This window comes from Silurus meridionalis, chromosome 13 (assembly GCF_014805685.1).
Source record: "Silurus meridionalis isolate SWU-2019-XX chromosome 13, ASM1480568v1, whole genome shotgun sequence".
NCBI classification, from domain to species: Eukaryota; Metazoa; Chordata; class Actinopteri; order Siluriformes; family Siluridae; genus Silurus; species Silurus meridionalis.
Window position 1 is genome coordinate 8650170 of NC_060896.1, and position 19788 is coordinate 8669957.

Sequence of the window (19788 nt, forward strand, 5' to 3'; positions counted from 1 at the left end):
CTAGGTTTCGTTTCCTGAAAAATCCACTCCTGTGAGAGCGCTCTTGGTTGCCAGATTGCTCTGCAAAAGCCAACTCAGACTTTTTCTATTTATTTGTCTTACTGTAAGAGGGTAATGGACGAAGTACACAAGCCATGCACTTGAGTTAAAGTAGAGATACAGTAGGTAAAATATAACAGTAAATGTTGCTCCCTTTAAACTTTGACTTGAGTGAAGGTACAAAAGTATTTACTTTCAAATGTACTTAATATCCAAAGTACTATGATTTATTATGACTATAATGACTTAATCAACTCAGTTTATGTGGAAAGACTCTGTTTCTCTGAGCAAACTAATCTATTAATAAAATGATATTAATGTCAAACACTGATATCTAATAAAATTATCATGTACCCTAAACGTTCTTTCCAACTATTTCTATATCGCTCAAACAAGGCCACGAGTGTTGTGGCAAGTTCGAGTCAGGAGTTTCTTCCATCATTTCTTCCTCTCAAAGTCTTCTTACTGTTGAATTGTCGCTGAACTGTATGTTAGTGATAAGTAGAAACCACCAAGCGCCAATCAAAACAAGTTAAACACAAGAGTGTGCGCTGATTGGTTCACCCTGATTGGTGGCTTGCTGCGTGTTTGAACAGTTAAACGCTCATGAACAAAAAGGAATGACTGATTTAGCAAAATGTAGTTGAATAAAATGTTAAAAATATTTGACTTTGAAATGTAGTGAAGTTAAATACGTCAGTAAAGTACAGATATGCAAAAAAAAAAAGCTACTCAAGTATAGAAACAAATTACATTAACTTTGTTACTGTCCACCACTACCTTAAGATTAAAATACAATTCTAGATTTAGTTGATGAATGAAGTCAGACTATTACAGAGACAGACGGACGGACGGACGGGCGGACGGACGGACAGACAGACAGACAGACAGACAGACAGACAGACAGACAGGCAGATAGATAGAGGAAGAGAGAGAGAGAGAGAGAGAGAGAGAGATAGATAGATAGATAGATAGATAGATAGATAGATAGATAGATAGATAGATAGAGAGAGAGAGATAAATAGATAGATAGATAGATAGATAGATAGATAGATAGATAGATAGATAGATAGATAGATAGATAGATAGATAGATAGAGAGAGAAAGAGAGAGAGAGATAGATAGATAGATAGATAGATAGATAGATAGATAGATAGATAGATAGATAGATAGATAGATAGAACTTTATTGTACACAGCAGTGCAAATTGACAATAGCAGATAAATATGAAAATATTTGTACAACAAATAAATATAAAGACTCTTAGAAGTGCAAACTAGCAGCAGCTGTTAAATAAGTATACATATAAAGAAATAAGAGAACTATAATAATTGAGCGATTGAGGTGTAAACATTGCATACAATCTGGCAACCCTCGTACAAACGCTGTAGAAGTGTGCTGTAGTTAAAGACAGACACACTGTACACTTCCTACTCAACACAATGTCGCATGCAGTTGAATCGGATATTTTCCAGGTAGTTTGTCAGCACGGAGGCAGTTTAGATTTTAAAACTTTGCATCAGATACTGCGGAAACGTTTCTCCGTGCCAGATGAGGTGCCTAGAGAAGCTCTGTGTGAGTTTGACAGGCTGTTGGTGGTGGAAGGCCGTGAGAAAAGAGCAGGAGGTGAGCTTTTCAGTGCTGATACTGTGATCATCTCTAAAACACCACTCAGAGTTTGTAAGACTCTCCCTGGGCAGTGTACTGGATGTGAATCTTTGCACCTTTGCAGGTATTTGGTTTGTGGAAACTGCAGGTTTAGGTAAGTAAATAGACTACAGGACAGAAATCTATTAGTACGATTGATCAATAAAACACTCAGAGTTCTTCTTACAGGGAAAGCATAATTTTCTTACAGGGAAAAATGCAAAAACTCCCACGCCTTGGATTCGTCTCATAACTCATCACTCCTGAGCAAATTTGGACTCCAGCAACTTGGACAGTCTGCACTTTTCCAACTGTTGCTGCAAAATGACCCCTACCTTCTTCCAGAAGTCAGTGAAAGACATGACATAATATTTTATTACACAATATATGATAAAAAAAGATGTTCATTATTTATTGACTCACGTTATGCATGGATTTAGGTTTGCGTCCACTATAATAAGGGGAACGGAGAACATGGAGGCTGTAGATACCAGGAGTCCTGCTCCAACCTGCATGTTTGCCAGCACTTTTTACAGGATGACTGTAAATTCGGGGCTACCTGCAAACGAGCTCATTCTTTTGATGCTGCTGCTGTGAAAATTCTTAATGGGAGAGGACTCAGCCAAGAAAACATCAACAATTTCAGCAAGATTTACAAAAATAGGTTTCTGATTAGTTCGAATAAGGGTAAACCATCTGGTCCTCATGTCTCTGGCCCTAAACCAGTCAATCCTGGAACAGGTTAGAATTAAATGCCATTGGCTTTATTGATACAGATCAATATTTTTTCTTATTATATTATTTTGCCTATTCAGTATCTTTAGCTGCTGGAGAAAGTTCAAAGCCAGCAATTGAACCTGAGCCAAGTGAGATTTGCCTTTTCTTCATACGCAGAAGTTGCAGCTTTAAAGGTATTGTGCTGATCGTGCTATCAAACTCATACTGAAGGATTCCTGGATGATAGAAACTACCGTATTTTTCGGACTATAAGCCGCTACTTTTTTGCCACGTTTGGAACCCCGCGGCTTAAACAACGGAGCGGCTAATTTATTAATTTTTCCTGGCTTTTTTCCGGTTTCACAAACTTCAAGCCAAACAAACTGAACCCCTAACATTAGACCAAAGAAATTTCCGAACGGAAACGAAAAAACGCACCTCACCTGTGTTCTGAGCTGCACGGCATCGGGAGAAAAAACTTCCATCGGGTGATTTTTAACGCATGACGATGCCAAAAGATAAACTCCCGAAAGAAATAGTTGTGAAAGGAAGGAGAAAGACAGTGAACAATGACTTTCTTGGTCGGCTACTGTTTAGATACAAGCCGTTGTAACGTGTTGAGTCTGGGTGAAGGGAGAGCTCGCTTCTGGCATGCTATTTCCAAAATACCGCTATGCTCCTAAAGGAAGCGCAACATATTTCACCCGTTACACCGTGTGTAACGTGTCTTTCGTTAAAGCCTGTGTAAAGTACATTAGTGTAGACACCTGCAGCTTATAGACAGGTGCAGCTTATTTATGTTAAAAATAAAAATATTTGTAAAATTCAGTGGGTGCGGCTTATATATGAATGCGCTTTATAGTCCGGAAATTACGGTACCTATTTACATTCAGTTTCTCTAATACTGTATATGCACTGATTCACTCTAACTAGGTTTGTTTACAAGTTAGTGGCTTAAATATATGGTTTAAATATTGTAGTAGTATACAGATTTGCAAATTAAATATTTTACATTAATTACATATGTACAATTAAAACTGACTGACCAGAGATGCCCATGTACATACATTACTGGACACAAAAAGCTGTTTTGATTATTTCTTTTGTGCTTTGATTTATTTAGACTAATTGAGAAATGGTAAATAAGAAAGCTTGTATATGACCACACCAGTTATTTTTTATATTACATTTAAAAACCTTTACAGTATCTGAAATGCAGGCATTCTGTTGATATTACTTTAATACTAAAAGATGCCTCGGGTCAGAACCTTATTCTCATTCCAGTCACTTCCCATGCAGGCGAATGCATTTCTTTCCAACAGACTGCAGTGCAGTGATGAAAAAATATTGTTACATTGCTCAAAGTAATGTCTATAACAAAATATAAATTACTTTAGATGAAGTATGAATAATCTAGCTCATGTTAATTAGAAAATATGTATCATGTCTGTAAAATATCAGTTTTGTTTTCTTTCAGTAAGCTTATTGTTTATATAAGTATACCTTATATTAAAGTATTTAATAAGTTTTTTTACTGTTTTCAGAGAAGTGTGTGCGTGTTCATTACCATTTACCGTATAAATGGGAGATTTTAGATAAGAATGGACAGACATGCAAAAACTTATCAAATGGAGAAGCAATTGAGAGAGCCTTCTGTAATCCAGCTAATGATGTGAGGTAAACACTGATCTTTAATTCTGTATCCTTTATTAAGTAGTGGAACAGACTTGCGCAAAAGGCAAAATATATGTGTAAAAATGTGCAAATAAAAATGGTGAAATTTAACATTCAGTCCAGGGCCTGAGACTGTTAACTTCATCTGCATGACATGCGGAGGGAAGCAAATTCGTCGTCTGTCCACAGCATCATCTGTTACCAAACCCCCTAATTTTATCCTGACCACTGAGTGGCTCTGGTACTGGAAAAATGAAAAAGGAGAATGGATTGAATATGGACAGGGGGTTAGTGACTTTCTTTTCTGACTAAGTAGTAGGTTTTAAACATATATTTCATTAATTTTACATGGCATAACATGACATCTTTGTCTACAGACGGATGCACAATTGAACACTTCCCTTACCTCTCAGACACTAGAGAACATTTACCAGTTGGATCCCCAGAGTGAAATCTCTGTCAGTTCTGAGAAACATACCTACATGCTGTACTTTAAAGGTAATTTAAACAGAATATGCTTTCTATTCTATCTGTAGCATTACAAAAATATATATGCCCAAATTTTGTTGTGGTATATTTGATTTGCAGACATGTATCAGCAAAACATCCTGTACCAAACAAAGAGAGAGATTCGCAGGAGGCCAAGATTTGTCTCTGCTTCAGAGGTTGAGAGCAAACTAAAGAGGTATCAGGTTGAATCTCATTGAATACATTTTTTTGTTTCGTATGAATTTGCAGATGCACAATTTTCACACAATTTCTAGACACAATGTTCTGGTGCAATATCATAATATCAAATCAAATAAAATTTTATTTGTCACATACATACAGAGTACGACATGCAGTGAAATGCTTTATATGAGGGAATAGGATGGGGAGAAAAATAAAAAACAAAGAAAAAAGAAGGCAGATATACAATATGAAGGTTTAACTCAGGTTTAAGTAAACATTTGCTTTAAGATAAAGATATTTAATCTTTAGTATCATCTAAATGCTCAACTATTGAAATAAATCATTTATCTTCAGTAGCCACTGTTTAGGTGGTAGATATGGAATCCAAAGTCTATCAAGGGAGAGTATTCACATGCATTCATGCACATTCATGGTGAGGGGGAATCTAACACTGACAATCTCCTTACTTTCATTTTTTTACACAGTAAACCTAAGAAACGAGAGGAAACCCACAAAGTTACTGCCAGAACCATGCACCATGTATACTCTACACAGACAGTAACCTGGACACATTTAATTCATTAAAATCCTAAGTATATAACAAATGTGCATGTGTAAGAATCAGTAATTATAGCTAAAATAATCCAAAAAGTTGTACATGGGTTTATTAATAGCAAATAATCTTAAAAACTTTGATGTGAATGATGTAAACCCTTATCCTGACTCAGCATTTTCTTAAATAGATCATATGAATACCCCCATAATATTTATTTTCATAAATTGCTTTTTACCCTTATTTCAGTAGTTATTATTACTTAGATATTGTACATTTGTATGTAATGACTTGCTGTAATGAAAACACCAGCCTGTGCTCATTTCAGTACAATATGCTTGTAAGAAAACATCACTTCAACACGCCTACTATTGTTTAACTTTATAACTGTAAAAGGGTTGAGAGGGTGATTTATAATCCCACTAAACAATGATCGTCAGAAGAGAAGAGGATTCCCATTTGAACCTAAATTCTGATTCCCTTTTGAAGTTTCCTCTTTGTTATCACTGCTGTCAACTTTGATTTGTTTATTTAGGTTCTGAATCTTTATTCAAATTTTTGTAAATATGATGTGCAAATTATGTCTAATGCATTTTAAAAACTCTGAGCAGTCTCATAGTAAATCTGTTTTTGTTTGTTTTCTTCATAGTGAAAGCACCAGCACCTTTTCTGTGACAGTTCCTGCTCACTGGGATAGAGGAGCTTTACCAAGCTTCTCATACAAGGTACACATCTTGTGTTGTTTTATTTCTGACTATCCGATGATTCCAAGCTTTTTTATGTTGACATGCCTTATTTTTTAAATGATTGCTTTTTCCTACTGCTTTAGTACACTTTTTTGTGATTTACTGTTGTCTTGGCAGTTGGTTTCCCTGTCTAGGACAGAGGCAGAATTTCTCATGATAGAAAAGCTCTTTAAACAGACCATGCCAACGTATACCATCAGCAGCATTGAGAGAAACCAGAACAGCTCTCTATGGAAGGTTTTCCAGTGGTAAGGTCAAAGACTGCTCACATTGAGTCATGAATATTTATTAAGGAATGATGAATGGACTCTGAAAATGCTGCTAATTATAATGTAATTACTGATAAGTTCAGTACAATCTCTCAATTGTAGAGCCAAAACCTTTAGCTTTTACTCAACATTGTAAGCATATTTAACAATGCTTGGGTGACCCAGGAGCTTGGGTGTGGCTGGGATTTAACCTCACTATCTACATACCCAACGTTCAATGCCTTAACCTCTAAGCTACCAACCCCCTACAGTATGAACTATTTATGACACAGACAAAAAAACAAGAATTTTGTTATATTTGAACAAGTGATCAATTATTGATTTTTGATCCATTAATATCAATTAATATATGACCAAGGATTTCCACTATTAGGAATGGAAATAATTTTGACCTTTTAGCTGTCTTCGTGTATGATAAGTATTTATTGTGTGTGTGTGTGTGTGTGTGTGTGTGTGTGTGTGTGTGTGTGTGTGTGTGTGTGTGTGTTTTAATACAATTTTACTTCACTGATTAATTTTTATCTCCACTGCTCCTTTGCTGTAGTCTATAGTGCCAGATGGCCTGGTGGTTGGAAATCTCTGCTTTAAGCTATTCTAACAGAAGGGCAAATGTGTTTCAAACTCAGTTTCCATATTTCTATGTAACTACATGCCTGCTGTGACTGCATATTATGAGTCTTCTTTTCAGGCAGAAAGAGCAGATGAAGGCACAGAATGGAGGGAGAGATGTGGATGAAAGACTCTTGTTTCACGGCACACAGCAATCTCTAATAGAGGCCATCTGTGAGCAGAACTTCGACTGGAGAATTTGTGGGTGAATGGCACATTGTATGGAAAAGGTGAAAACAAATGAATAAATAATTCAGATTCTTAATTGAACATTATAACCTGTTGTAACTGTTATATACAGTGCAATAGGCTACTTCCTATTTTTGTGTCAGGTGTTTATCTGTTGCACAAATAAATACATTTTAAATCACATTTATAATGTTAGTGCACAATTCAAGTTTTATTTCTTTGTATCAGTGGACATTTTTTTTTGTTCCCTACTCAGGAAGTTATTTTGCCAGAGATGCCTCCTACTCTGATCAATACTCTCAGTCTGCAGGCAGCAAAAAGAAGATGTTTGTGGCACGGGTCCTGGTGGGCCACTACACCATGGGCAGCAGCAGCTTTGTCCGTCCTCCTTCTAAAGCAATAGGCAAAGGCTTCTATGACAGCTGTGTGGACAACTGCAGCAATCCGAGCATTTTTATCATCTTTGAGAAGTACCAGATTTACCCTGAATTTGTAATAGAATATGCACCTGAGGAATCCAGATGTTTGATTTCATAATTATCCGTGGAGAATCATATTATATTAGATTTTTTAGAGTATTAAGCACATGTAATGAAGGAATCAATGATGAATATTCAATTACAATATGTTTGGTGTTACAGCTGCAATATTACACTTACACTATAATAGATGTGTGAAGGATGTGATCTGATTTAAAAGCAGGACATGAGGAATTTGTTCTGTAAAGATGAAGGAAGATGTTTGGTTTAGTCAGTAAATATTACTATATGTATTTTTCTTGTGGGGATGATGAGCCAGTGCAACAAAGACACTATGGATTGTGCCATAAACTTGGTTTCTTTAGTTAATTTTTTGTTGCCTTGGGAGGTTTACTCTACACTATATAGACAAAAAATCGAACACCTGACTTTCCCAGCCATGAATGTTTTTTTTCTCGAACTGTTGCCAGGCATACAATTGATAAGCTGTCTTTGGATGTGATAACATTACATTTTTCTTTCACTTGAACTAGGAAACCCAAACCTGTTCCAGTATGACAGTGGCCCTGTGTACAACGCTAGCTCCAATAATATATGGTTAATATAAGAAAACCAGAGTGGGAGATAATACAGAGGAAGTTGGAGAATAATCAGTAGGAAGGCTAAGGAGAAGATGTGGAATGAGGAGAGAGGAGGAAGAGTTGATGCAGGTGTGCGAAGGCCGTCAGAATCTTCAGTCTTGTCAGTCTATGTCTCCTGGTGAAGAACAGCATGTAGGTCAGGCGAGGTCTGTGTGCTCATATCACGCGTAAAGGTATGCTGCACGATGCGAGGATGCAGGAAGGGGTTATCTGGACCAGTGGGGGTAGATAGATTCTCAATTAATTGTGCAACCTCAGTTGCTAGGGAGAGGCGTTGAAACTGATGATACTGTCTTCGAAGACTGCTCTTAAGAGCTGTCCCAGAACATCTGCGAGAAGAAGCTGAATAAAAGAAACCAATAAAGAGAAGTTAGTGGAGGTCAACATCAAAAGGACTAGACATAAGATGTGAAGGACCACATCACAAGAACTTGACATAAGATAAATGTGTGCAGGTGGCAGAACTAAAGAAGGAACAAGATAACAAGCCTGTGAATATTATTACTCAAGGCCATATAACACAGTCAGCGTTAAGGCATATAATAAAGTAAGGCATATAATAACTTAAAATACTAAGACGAATAAGTAGAACAACAGTTAAGCATATATGAACATATACAGTAATCTATATAGAAGGATATTAGCCTGACTTAATAATACTAGAATAGAAAATAGCAATAAAAATTAGAATAAAAGCAGAAAACTTTGCAGATGCAGGAAGGCAAAAAGGCCGCAAAATGATTGTTTAGGCACGGAGGATAATAATAAAATGAGAAAAAACCTGAGGAAGAAAGGTTTTCTACACATACATTTGTTTTTTTTATTCTAAAAGAGCAAGGCCAAAAATGAGGGTAACTGAGGGAAACAGGAAGCCCAAATATAGGGGTTGAGAACCAAGGTCAGGAGATAATGGGAAATTAAAAATATAGGATGTGAAAGAAGTTATAAAGAAATAGGGGGAAACTGGCAAGGAAGGAGAGTTTAAAAAAAGAGATAACACATCAAAGATATGCTATGTGGCATCAGGGAATAAATATGAGAATGCGTAGAGATTCTGTGCACTTGATCATTTTGCTTGTGATTGAGTGCCCACCTTTTATATGCTCATTGATACGTGACTGCAATAAAGAAGTTTTGCTTTCCTCATCCGAGACTGAAGATCCTTCATTGGTTTTTGAAGTCTATTCTATTTTATTCTAGTATTATTAAGTGTGTTACATAGGGAATTAACTACAACACAGAATCCACCAATGATGTGTCTGCTCAGAGAGGGGTTCTGAGCTCCGACAATACCTTGGGATTTCAATACTCAGAACCCCTCTGACCTGACGTCCCCCAAAGCCTCCTCATCCTACACTCCAAAATCTAGTGGAACACCATCCCAGAATAGTGGAGGTAATTATAATATCTAATGGGCACTAAATGTATAATGGGCTGTTCAAAAAGCACATATGAATCTTATGGTCAGGTGTCCACAATTGTTTGTCAATATTGTGTCATTTGTCGATAATTTGTTTACATATAAAAGGTTTTCTGTCACCTCTCTTATCAAGATCCTTCTCCCCCATGGCTCAGGACCTGTTTTATTGTGAACTTAAGCCTTATATAGAACTTCTATAAATAAATATCTAAAAGATGATCTCAACTGAGGAGCTGTATTTCAGGTGTCACTGCTGAGGGATCAGATGGGCTGTAGAATGATGTTTAAAACTTTTTGCATAAGGCTACAAAAAAAGAGGACTGAATTCATTGTAATGTAGGTTATTAGGAGATTTATTATATTATATTATTTATTATTTATTATATAATTATAGATTCATTTAGAAATATCAAGAAGTTTAACCGACTAAAGTTTATGCGCTTTTTATAATAAAATGTACTGTTATAACTAAATAACTAAATATATAGGGAGTCCTAAGGGGCCATGAATTACATTTTTTGTTCTTGTTTTCTCATGAACACATAAACATGAACACATCTCAACATGAAAAAGTTGTTTTCGCGTTGTCACGACTTAATTTTCTCTTGATCTCGACAAAAAAATTTTGTTTTCCGTTGTCACGACTTAATTCTCTTGTGATCTCGACATAAAAATTTTTTTTCCCATTGTCACGACTTAATTTTCTCTTGATCTCAACATAAAAAAGTTGTTTTCCTGTTGTCACGACCTAATTTTCTCGTGATCTCAACATAAAAAAGTTGTTTTCCTGTTGTCACGACCTAATTTTCTCGTGATCTCAACATAAAAAAGTTGTTTTCCTGTTGTCACGACCTAATTTTCTCGTGATCTCAACATAAAAAAGTTGTTTTCCTGTTGTCACGACCTAATTTTCTCGTGATCTCAACATAAAAAAGTTGTTTTCCTGTTGTCACGACCTAATTTTCTCGTGATCTCAACATAAAAAAGTTGTTTTCCTGTTGTCACGACTTAATTTTCTCTTGATCTCGACATAAAAAAGTTATTTTCCCGTTGTCACGACTTAATGTTCTAGTGATCTTGACATAACAACATTGTTTCCTCCTGAACAGTAATGAATTGAGCAAGAGTCGTGGTAACGAAAACAACTTGTTATTTTGAGATCACCAGCAAATTAACTCGTGATCAATAGAAAGAGTTAAACAAGAAGAAAACAAGGATAAAGACATCTAAAAAAATGTTTACCATATCAGTAACAGGTCTTTTATTATATAGTGCACTACTTAGGATAAAAGTAGTGCACTCGTTTGAACAATTTGGTATTGTGCACATAAGAATCCGACGTTCACCAAAGAATTCTCACTTTCGTTTTCTCCAAACCGAGACTTAAACTAGTCCAGGGGACACGAAGTCAGAGGCACGAGCGAGTGAGAATAATGGCGTCTCTCGTATCTAATCACATCCTGCGTGTGCTTTGTAATAACCAGTGCTGTTTGGAGTTCCAGCAGTTGGACCGTATTATACGGCAGAGCTTCACTGTGGATGAGCAGATTCTGCGGCGCGCGCTCCTGGACTCCGAGAACTTCCGTGTTGTCGATGAGGAGGCTTCAGCCGAGCGCGCGCTCAGTCCCGGTACTCACATCATTGCGACCACGACGCTAAGATTGTGCAAAGACCAGTCGAAATGCACAGGCTGCGACCACCTGCACTTGTGCACCTATCTCGTGTGCGGAAACTGCAAATTCGGGTAAGGGTTTAATCCCACTATAGCTTTTTTTTTGTCGTGTTCAAAATCAGGTCAGGTCTGTCATACTGTATTGTTGTATAGTTCTTGTGGCTCATGTTTTATTCACAGAAACGTATGTGGAAATATACACTGACCAGGCATAACTTTATGATCACCTATCAGGCATAACATTATGATCACCTGCCTAATATTGTGTTGGTCCCACTTTTGCTGCCAAAACGGTTCTGACCCGTTGAGCTTTAACAGCATTATCTTCTTCAGCATATTTCACAGAAGCCCGTTTGTTGGATCGGACCACACGGACCAGCCTTTGCTCTTCACGTGCATCATTTACAATTATGGCATTTGGCAGACGCACTTATCCAGAGCGACTTACAACTAAGCAGGGGAGGGTTAAGGGTCTTGGTGGTGGTGGGATTGGAACCTGTGATCCAATCCTTAACCACTGATCTACCACCTACCAGCAATGATCCAACACTCTTTCAGCCCATGACCCTGTCGCCGGTTCACCACTTTTCCTACCTTGGACCACTTTTAATAGATACTGACCACTGCAGACCAGAACATCCCACATGAGCTGCAGTTTTGGAAATGCTCAGATCCAGTCATCTAGACATTACAATTCGGCCCTTCTTAAACTCACTCAAATACTTACGCTTGCCCATTTTTACTGCTTTTAACCAATCAACTTTGAGTTTGAAACCTTTACGTTCTGCCTAAAATATCCCACCCACTAACAGGTGCCATGATGAGGAGACAATCAGTGTTATTCACTTACAGAAGGTTATAATGTCATAATGTTATGCCTGATTGATGTAAATGTAAGCATTAAGCATTGAGAAATCTCTTTTGTGATTTAGAACTACCAGTGCTGGAATCATAGAAAAAATCTAATAAGGTACTGAATAAAAAAAAACAAAACCATCTAGGATGGAAATTGGCCTTACTTTATATCCTCTACCTTCTTAAAGGAGCTCCGGCCGCTAACACATAATACATTACCGCTAAATTGAAACCCCCAAGCTATCAAAATGAACAAGAAACAACACAGTGGATTCACGTTTATTATATTTAGAAAATCCCAGTTTTTATGCCGGTCGTATCATTTTATTTTGTTGTATTTATCCGCCACACCTTGAAGGCCGGTCCGTGAAAAAATTGTTTGACATTAAACCGGTCCGTAGTGCAAAAAAAGGTTGAGGACCACTGCTTTAGTGTGTTGCCTTTATATAAAACCAAAACCTTTCTATGAGTTGTAAGATAATTTGGTTACATCTAAAGGAAAAAATTATATCTAGAAGAAATGGAAATCTGAGGAAAAAGAGATCCTATTGGCTATACTCAAACTGTTACCTATCTAGATGTAGATGCAACATGAAAACCTTTCAGTGAACGCTCATAGCTAAAGTATTATTTATCTGTGGATCTCTGGATTTTGCCCAGACTCAGCCTAAAACCCAGAATTGAATGACTGAATTATATTTTGTAGAAACATTTCTAATTTGAGAAGTTCAGGAAGCATGTGTATATGTGACACTGTATATGTCCTCTGAAAAAAACTCTGATAGCTGATGAACATTATCTCTTCTTTATCAACCCCAGGAATAAATGCAGACACTCTCATGATTTGAAATCAGCACACAATTCTGTTCTCCTGGGAAACAAGAACCTTAATTTTCTTGAAGAAACACAGTTGTTTCAGCTTCTGCTACAGAATGACCCTTCTCTTTTCCCAGAGGTTGGATCAGCTTGCATGCTAAATAAACTTTACATAGATCAATTAAACATACACAGTATTACTTTACCTTTATCAGTTTAATTCGCGTTTAATATTGCATGATGTTTTTTTCCTTCAGGTTTGTTCCCATTATAATAAGGGAAATGGAGAACATGGAAGCTGTAAATATCAGACATCCTGCATCAACCTGCACGTCTGCCAGCACTTTCTGCAGGATGACTGCAAATTCGGAGCTGCCTGCAAGCGAGCTCATAATTTCGATGCAGCCGCCATGAAAATTTTGACTGGCAGAGGTTTCAGTCTAGAAAATATTCGCAACCTACAGAAAACATACAAGAATAAGTTTCTTCTCACTGGTCAGAATGATAAGTCTCTCTCCCAACGAGCAGAGAAAGGTTTGATAATCTTTGATGTGATTTTGGGCATTGTTCATCAAAATCCATACATTTGATGATTCACTTTAGGATAATATAAAATTAACAGCCATTATTAAACAAAACTTAACAGGCATGCTGTTATGGAGAAATAATCAATGATATGATGATTAAAGTTGTTATTAGAATTATGAGAATTCTATTTATACCATAACAGTTTACCAATAATAGAAAAAAATGATTTGAGAAACATCCACCAAACAAAATAGTTCCTATTATCAGTTTACTGTGTGTTACAGCAGCTATTATCAGGCTTGTCCACATAGGCCTCTCTACTGTAGTTAGTAACATAAAAAACACATATTATCTAACTAAAAAAAGATCCTTTGGTTTTACTGTTACTGTTACAAAGCGCTGACATAAATGTTAAACAAATGTCTCTTTATAGAAAACCTTTTCTCATTACAAAAAATCACTTTGAATCAATTAAATCACATTAAATTGTTGCTGTTGAAATCGTCATCTGTGGAATAAGACACAGGATGTAAACAGCACTGTGGTATACTGTATAGTACTGCACAAAATGATCAGATGATAATTGTTACAAACAGGAAAACACACTATAACAAAGATTTACTCCCAAAGCGCACCCATGCCTGGCACATGCGGGATTGCGGCACTGAGATTTTGTTTATCGTAATTTATTGTCACAGGAGTAAAAGCTAATGAGCAGATGTGCAGTGTACAAGGTCGAACGCAGAGTACAATAATGCAAAACGCCATTTTAACACTTTAATCTCTAACAGTGTCTCCTACCCACGTCAAAGAAGTGAAAAAACAGCAGCGTTCCAGCAACTCTGTGAGTGAGGCGGACCGCAATGAAATCTGCCTTTTCTATGTGGGCAAAGGCTGCAGTTTCAAAGGTATCAATCCTTAACAATTCACTAAGTGTCCAAATCCAAAAAAGTACTGACTGCTCAGGTTTTAGTTACAAATTTCTAATATCTAGAAATCAAATTGCAGCCCATTAAAGTAACATTTTTTTTCTTGGTTTCTCTGTTAGAGAAATGTGTCCGTGTTCATTATGAGCTGCCTTATAAATGGGAGATTCTGGATAAAGATGGGCAAAAATGGAACCACTTTCCCAATGAAGAGGATGTTGAGAGGGCCTACTGTAAACCAGAGAATGACAACAGGTATTACATATAACTACATGGCCTACATGCCACGTCTGTAAAATGGCTACGAGGTGTGGCTTTGTTACTTTTGATGACATAATCTGGAATCTTTGCTATCACCTGGAAAATGTTGCAGATACTCTTTTAAAGTCGGTAATAGTTTTTTTTCAATAGGTGGTGCAGCAGAGCACAGTTTATGATGTGAGCTAAGTCAGGACCTTTCGATGGAGCTAGATATAGTGCAGAACATTGATTGGTCAAACTAGTACACCCTAAGTGAAAAAGTCTAAACTGTGTCCAAAGTGTAAGCATGGGAGCACCATTGTTATGTAAAACTGCCATCATCCTCCTGGGCATGAAATTCACCAGAGCTGCACAGGTTGTTGCTAGATCCTCTTCCACTACTCCATAATGACATCACAGTGCTGCTGGATGTTAGACACATGGCACTTCTCACAGGTGCTCAATAGGGTTTAGGTCTGGAGACATACTTGGCCACTCAATCACCTTCAGCTTACTCAGCAAGGCAGTTTTCATTTTGGTGGTGCGTTGAAGTCATTATTTCAGTGCATCCAGACTTTGCTATGACACTCAAAATTGAGCTCAGGTGCATCCTGCTTCCACTGATCATTCTTGAGATGTTTCTACAACTTGAACTCAGACCCCATGTCCGAGCGGACATATCAGCTGTGTGGCTCAAGCTTTAAATCTATTAGCTATTCACTAATTCATTACCAATAAGCTTTAAAATTTCAAAAAATTGGTAAAAAAAAAACAAATGAAGAGATCTTCCAGTCAAGGAATGAGAAGGAGTAAATAAGCTTTATTCAGCTCTCTCCCAGAAAGCTTTTTCGCCAGAAAATCCTTTACCAATGGCAAAGTCGGCGGTTGCATGAGAGTGCTAAATCATGTGAAAAAAAATCTGTCTTACAGATTCTAGTAAAACCAAATTAAGGATTTAGATTTATCTTGGTACTCCTCACCAGGGCGTTGCCACACATGCTGCTTCAGAAGAGGCTTCTGGGACGATGACCATGCAAATTGACTTGTTGCAGTGTGCGGCGTATGGTCTGAGTGCCGACAAGCTTGCATTTGCATCCTCTAAAGCAATGCTGCAGCACTCATGCATCTGTTTTTTAAAGCCAGTTTCACCTGATGCACAACACAAGGACTCAACTTCTTTGATTGACTCTTGCGAGGCCTGTAGAATCCGTCTTTTAAAACCTCTGTATGACTCATACAGTAACTCAGTTTTAAGGTGTTACCAATCTTTTTATATCCTAGGCATTGTTGTAGAGAGCAACAATTCTAATTCTCAAATCCTCAGAAATGCCATGAGGTGCCATGTTGAACATCCAGTGGTCAGGATGAGAGAATTGTACTCAAAGCACCAAATTTTAACTGCTCTAACACCCAATACACACATTTGTATGATCCTGCCAGCAGACAAAAACATGTATGTGATGAATAGGACATGTGGCTTTTCATGGTTAAATGACATACAGCTGTGATTACTTAGGGTGTACTCACTTTTGTTACCAGCTATTTTGACAATGATTGCCTAATTTTGAGTTATTTTCAGAGCACAGTAAATCTTTATTGCTGTACAATCTGCACACTGGCTATTCTAATACTGTATATATGCAAGATTCATGTCTAAAGTATTGTTCCTTGAGAAGACATGCTAAAATGTTTGCTGATATGTGAGGGGTGTACTCACTTTTGTGAGATACAGTATATCAGTGGGGAGGAGCACTATTTGGTGCTTTCAAGGCCAAGGGTGAATAAAAACAGATGGGTAATTTCCTGCCCAAAAAGTGTTGATATCTATGGAGGATTGCTGATACACAGGAGTCATAAAGATTTTAATCAGCTAAAATTGGTTGCTTCTTAGAGCTTGACTTCAAATAATTTCTTAAAAGAGAGAAACTGAAAATATGACCATACTGTGTTTTTGGACTACAGCTCTGGGCTTTTACCTGTGGATTTCATTTCAATGAAATGTGGAGAAAGAGCAGTTCGTCGTCTCTCTACAGCATCCTCCGTTACCAAAACTCCTTACTTCATCCTGACCACTGAGTGGCTTTGGTACTGGAAGAATGATCAGGGGAAATGGATTGAATATGGCAAGGGGGTCAGTAAAGTTCATTAACAATAATTTTATCCTAATTATTTAAAATATGAATTTAGATAACTATAACAATACATTTCATCACAAAACACAAATATCTATAAGTAAAGTGTAATTTAATGTAATTCAAGGAAGTTAATATCGCAGTAAACTGAAAAAAATTATTATTTCCTATAGGAAGATGAAAAATCAATCACCTCAAAATCCTTAGAGAACGTGTATCTCTCAGAAGTTGAAACTGAAATTCCATTCAGCTTGGGTGGGAATAATTATGTGCTCTACCTGAAAGGTAGTCACTTTCAAAAACTGTACATCAAAAATATTTAATATCTTTGAATAAAACAAACTGTTTTTCTATAGCATTAATTCATATAAAATGTTACAATTTTCAGGTATGTATCAACAAAACTTGAAGTACAAAACAAAACGAGAGGTTCGACGGAGGCCACGATTTGTTTCAGTTCAAGATGTTAAAGGAAAATCAAAAAGGTACCTTTCTTTTTATTGGGCTGAGCCATGTGATTTAACGCATTAACGGATTTAATGATCTATCTATCTATCTATCTATCTATCTATCTATCTATCTATCTATCTATCTATCTATCTATCTATCTATCTATCTATCTATCTATCTATCTATCTATCTATCTATCTATCTATCTATCTGAAAAGGCATTCAATTTCAACATTTATATTTTTACAATTTACTCAGTTTGCTAGAAATCCTTTTAAAATATAAAAAGAAAAAATATTCTTGTTTTAAATTCAGTTGCACCAAGAAATATTATTTTATAATTATTAAAATTTGAAATGTTGTAATTAAGAAATTCTTAACAAAAAAATTTATCAATTAATTAAAATCTCCCTGGTCTTTATGCAAATTGGTTTCATTTGGCATTTTCTGACGAAATTTTATTTAGTCTAATGTCGTCTTTTCTAAAATTTCCAATTTCAAGATTTCATTATACGTATTTTTGTCATTTTTAAATGACTTTTAAATAAAAGAATATTTAAATAGGGTCATTTAAACAAGATGAAAATACTATATTGTGTTTACAACTATCACTGTATGTATTAAGGTAAATGATGTGTGTTGAAACACCATTATACAGTAAATATTACTACAGAATGAGCCTAATGGATGATACTTAATCTTAGTGATGCGCCAGAAACCACTGTGGATTTTCCTAGTCACTGGGATAAAACAGCACTGCCCAGCTTCTCTTACACGGTAAACAATTCGTTTGTCTTCACCAGTGGTTAAAAATATATTTTCACTATATTAAATAATGATTAACAAAATGTATTCTTTCAGATTCTTAAGCTGTTAATGTCTGAACCTAATTATGTAAGCGTATCCAAGCTGTTTAAGAGGACGATGCCCTCAAGCACCATCCATAGCATTAAACGAGTGCAAAATCCTTCTCTCTGGACAGTTTTTCAGTGGTATGTGCATTTTAACCCATGATGCTATTATTGATGACACAGTGACGTTATAAAAACAACACCAACTGGATGTTCAAGTTCAAATATTTGTCCTTTTTGTTCCAGGCAGAAAGACCAGATGATGAAAAGGAATGGAGGAGAAGTTATAGATGAGCAATACCTCTTCCATGGCACAGATAAGTCTCTAATTGAAGCCATCTGTGAGCAGAACTTTGACTGGAGGGTTTGTGGTGTTCATGGATCACTTTATGGCAAAGGTATCTTACTGTTTTAAAGTTTAATATGTGTGAAAATTCCCCTGTATTATGTTTTATTCTAGAAGGTGGAGAGGTTTTCATTAAATGTTTTGGTTTTCATACAAAATATGCTTACCGCTGTGAAATATGTTTATGTTTAAAAAACACATTTAAATGTTGCCTTGAAAATGTGATTTATTGTTTACATTGTAAAAAAATTATTTTTTTTTTACATAGTCCATCCCATCATACTCTAATATATTTATTTTTATTCTTTTGTGCAGGAAGTTACTTTGCCAGAGATGCCAAGTACTCAGATAGGTTTGCTAAGAGCAAAGACGGCACTAAGGTGATGTTCGTCGCACTTGTCCTCGTAGGAGAATATACGAAAGGATCCAGCAGTTTTCTTCGACCTCCACAGAAGACAAAGAATGCAGGGTTTTATGACAGTTGTGTGGACAATACAAGCAACCCAGCTATTTTTGTAATTTTTGAGAAGTATCAGATCTATCCTGAATACATTATTGAATACTCTTAGGACTGTGATGAATGTATTTTTTTATTCACAACAAACTAAGTACATTGTTTTTTGAGTTTTAATGTTATGAGAAACAAAAAGAACTTTAGGTAGCTTACTAATGCACTTTTTCTCCTGATGATTGTATAATTAGATATCCTATTGATGCACTGCTAATCTTATAGTAGTGTTTATGAATACATCCGAGCTTAAATATTTCTACGGTGTACGTTTTGTGTTTATTGATATGTCTCAGTTCTGACAAATGTTTCATATACGGCCTCTCTTTTTATTGTTTCTCTTTCTGCTTATAGAAATACATGTCTGGTTCTACTGGACTTTCAGCATTAGACATGTTCTGATTTACCAACAAGACATTACACTGTTTATATGGAGACTTCAGAGCATGAAATAATGACAAAAAGGTGAAATCTATCATGTTGAATGTAGCATAGAATTGGGTTAATTTTATTAGAAGTGTTTCAAGATTCATTAAACTCTATGTATACATTTTGCCTTTGAAATTGCTATTGTGTCATTTACTGCCTTCCTCTGATGTGTTAAAAAGCAACATGTTCATTTTCTACCAAAGTTCATCACATTACTACAAAATGTAACTCCAGATAACTCTGCTATTGCAAACCAGCTTTATTAATCACTAGCTAATTTATTAACCACTAGCTTGAATTTTTTTTTAACTAGCTATTCTTAGCTACCCTTGTTAGCTAGCTAACAAAAGTCACTAATTAGCTTACCTCACAGTTAACTA

The 19788-nt window shown here is 36.2% G+C and overlaps 2 protein-coding genes across 2 annotated transcripts; both read left to right on the forward strand.

Moving 5' to 3' along the window:
• The first annotated feature begins 1432 nt into the window (after positions 1 to 1432).
• Positions 1433 to 9381, forward strand: LOC124396043 (protein mono-ADP-ribosyltransferase PARP12-like). The gene is given in 13 exon segments (XM_046864995.1): positions 1433 to 1801; positions 1898 to 2033; positions 2127 to 2427; positions 2502 to 2597; positions 3948 to 4080; positions 4196 to 4364; positions 4455 to 4575; positions 4666 to 4762; positions 5952 to 6027; positions 6166 to 6296; positions 7006 to 7130; positions 7133 to 7156; positions 7372 to 9381. Coding segments are annotated over 13 exon segments (2010 nt in total). The 5' UTR covers positions 1433 to 1481; the 3' UTR covers positions 7653 to 9381.
• A 1608-nt stretch (positions 9382 to 10989) lies between these two features.
• Positions 10990 to 19543, forward strand: parp12a (poly (ADP-ribose) polymerase family, member 12a). Its single transcript, XM_046865252.1, has 12 exons — positions 10990 to 11399; positions 13002 to 13137; positions 13256 to 13532; positions 14318 to 14434; positions 14575 to 14707; positions 16655 to 16823; positions 16998 to 17109; positions 17213 to 17309; positions 17979 to 18051; positions 18136 to 18266; positions 18372 to 18523; positions 18787 to 19543. The coding sequence occupies exons 1-12, from the start codon at positions 11089 to 11091 to the stop codon at positions 19038 to 19040; spliced, it is 1962 nt and encodes a 653-aa protein (XP_046721208.1). The 5' UTR covers positions 10990 to 11088; the 3' UTR covers positions 19041 to 19543.
• The last annotated feature ends 245 nt before the right edge of the window (positions 19544 to 19788 follow it).

What these genes read in the sequence shown, in the direction of transcription:
- parp12a (XM_046865252.1), top strand. Translation starts at nt 11,089, where the DNA reads ATGGCGTCTCTCGTATCTAATCACATCCTGCGTGTGCTTTGTAATAAC. An exon ending in GGATTGAATATGGCAAGGGG is followed by an intron (nt 16,824 to 16,997) that starts GTCAGTAAAGTT and finishes TATTTCCTATAG; the next exon opens with GAAGATGAAAAATCAATCAC. An exon ending in TTATGTGCTCTACCTGAAAG is followed by an intron (nt 17,110 to 17,212) that starts GTAGTCACTTTC and finishes TACAATTTTCAG; the next exon opens with GTATGTATCAACAAAACTTG.